This window comes from Penaeus chinensis, chromosome 19 (genome assembly GCF_019202785.1).
Source record: "Penaeus chinensis breed Huanghai No. 1 chromosome 19, ASM1920278v2, whole genome shotgun sequence".
Classification (NCBI taxonomy): domain Eukaryota; kingdom Metazoa; phylum Arthropoda; class Malacostraca; order Decapoda; family Penaeidae; genus Penaeus; species Penaeus chinensis.
This window is the reverse complement of record NC_061837.1, coordinates 17,318,496-17,320,995: the sequence shown is the minus strand read 5'-3', so window position 1 is coordinate 17,320,995 and position 2,500 is coordinate 17,318,496. Positions and strand designations below refer to the sequence as shown.

The 2,500-nt window shown below is 29.2% G+C and overlaps 1 protein-coding gene across 1 annotated transcript in view; it reads right to left on the bottom strand.

The window, feature by feature from the left end:
* Positions 1-515, bottom strand: part of LOC125035248 (synaptotagmin-10-like) — a 13,306-nt gene extending 12,791 nt beyond the window's left edge. Inside the window, exon 1 of the mRNA XM_047627515.1 lies at positions 255-515. Within this exon, the coding sequence (XP_047483471.1) occupies positions 255-500 (246 nt within the window). The 5' untranslated portion in view covers positions 501-515. The remainder of the gene's footprint in view (positions 1-254) is intronic.
* Between the last annotated feature and the right edge of the window lie 1,985 nt (positions 516-2,500).

The following is a 2,500-nucleotide window of genomic DNA, read 5'->3' as shown; positions in this document are numbered from 1 at the left end:
GTTAATATTATTCAAGCCATCAAGACAGTGGATGAAGGATTTGAGATGAAAGAATAGATTGCTACAGTCAGAAAGTCCGAAAATGTTGTATATATGTAACTGCTTACGTTTTCCTGGTGCATCTGCGTATTAGAGTTGTTTTTTTTTTTTTTTAATTTACACATCTGACTATCCAAGCCTTTCATAATTGATTCAGCTACTTTGCAGGCTAGTGGTTGAGTGAAAATGAAATGGATCACGGAATTCTAACTTACTTTGACACTGAAATCTGTCTGTGATTCCTCCTGTGTTGATTCCTCGTTGTAAATGTCGATGTTGAGTGATGTCGTCGACAGGAACCTCTTGCTGGATTTCAGCTCCTGGACCCGACTGGAGACTGATTCGACCTGGGGGAAAATAAAGGGGGGGGGGGGGTCATTCGGCAGGGGAATGCTAGAAAAGGGAGGAGTCACGTGACCTGAGAGAAACAGTACAACACACACGTGCGTACTTGCAAACATATTTGATTGTATGGACATGTAAAACCTAGAAATATGATGATATGAAAAAAAAAAAAAAAAAAAAATTAGATAGGTGCATAGGTAGGTAGGTAGATATATAGATAGATAGATGGGTTTAGATAGACTTTAAAATTATAAAATTATATATATATTTTACAAAAATTTTATATACATATATTTTTTTATATAATATTTTAAATATATATTCCCATTTATATTATAAAATATTTATATATTTGTGTTTTGTTTTGTGTGTGGTTTTGTGTGTGTGGTGTGTGTGTGTTTGTGTTGTGTGTGGTTGTGTGGGTTTTGTGGGTTTTATACTTATATAAAAATTTTTAATATATATTTTTAATTTTATATATATTCATTTGTGTGGGGTTGTGTGTGTTGTGTGTGTGTGTGTGTGTGTGTTTTGTGTGTTACATTATATATATAATTTTAATATAAAAAATAATTATACTTTCTTTAAAAATTTAATAATATAAAAATTAATATACTTAAAAATTAATCAAAAATTTTTAAAATACTTTAATACAAATACTCTAATAATACTTTTAATAATAATATAAAAATAAAAATAAACATAATAAAAATTTTAAACATACATACATACTTTCATACATAACATACATCATATTCATAATCCCAAAACATATTTAAAAAAAATCCCCCTTTTTTAAAACATATTTTATTTATAAACTACACATAATCACAACACACACATTATTTTCATTTTTAATTTATATATATATTTAATATATTTTGGGGATATATAAAAATATATATTTATAGGGGGTTTATATATAATATATTTAAAAACTTATATATTTTTTATATGTTTTATAAATTTTTATATAAATTTTATTTTAACAAAATTTATTTGGGGTTTTTTTAATATAAAATATTATTTTTTTTATTTTAATATATATATATATATATATGTAACACACACACACACACCACACACAACACACCACAACAAATATTTAAGTTTGTGGTGTTTTATAAAATTATATATACAATTATATTAAATATTTAAAATATATTATATTATTTTTGCTTATAGGCATATATTGTATTTTCAGTATGCTTTCACACACACACCACACACACCCCACACACACACACACACAAAACACACACCCACACACAAACACACACCCACCCCAACACACACACAAAAACAAAAAAAACAAACCACACACACATACGTAACCACACACACACATAGTATTTGTTTTATTTTTTAAAAATTTTTATAATATATTTATATATATATATTTAATTTATTTTTTTAAAATTTTAAAAATTTTAATTTTTATTTTATTTTAATTTAAAATAACATATATATATATATATTTATATTATATTTATATATATTTTATTCCCCCACCCCCCCCCCCACCCCCTCCCCCCCCCCCCCCCCCCTCCCCCCCCCTCCCCCCCCCCCCCCACCCCCTCCCCCCCCCCCCCCCCCCCCCCCCCCCCTCCCCCCCCCCCCCCCCCCCCCCCTTCCACCCCACCCTCCCCCCCCCCTCCCCCCCCCTCCCCCCCCCTTTTTTTTTTTTTTTCTTTTTCTTTTTTTTCTTTTTTTTTTTTTTCCCCCTATTTTGTTATTCATAAAATTTTATAAAACATAAAAATATAAAAATTTGGGGTGTTGGGGGGGGGTGTTGGTGGTTGTGGTGTTTGTGGGGGGGTTTTTTTTCTAATATATATTTTATTTTTATATATAAGAATTATATACATTTATTTACAAAATAAAAGAAATTTTATATAAAATTTTAATTTTAAAATTTTTTATTTTTTTATTTATTTAATAAAATTAAAAATACATATATTATACAATAATTTAACCCCCCAAAATTTCTTCTTTTTTTTCCTCTTTCATTCTCTCTCTTTTTCCCCTTTTCCTTTTTTCTTTTCTCCTTCTCCCCTTTTTTTTTTCCTCTCTCCTTCTTCTCCCCCCCTTTTTCTCCCCCCCCTTTCTTACTTCT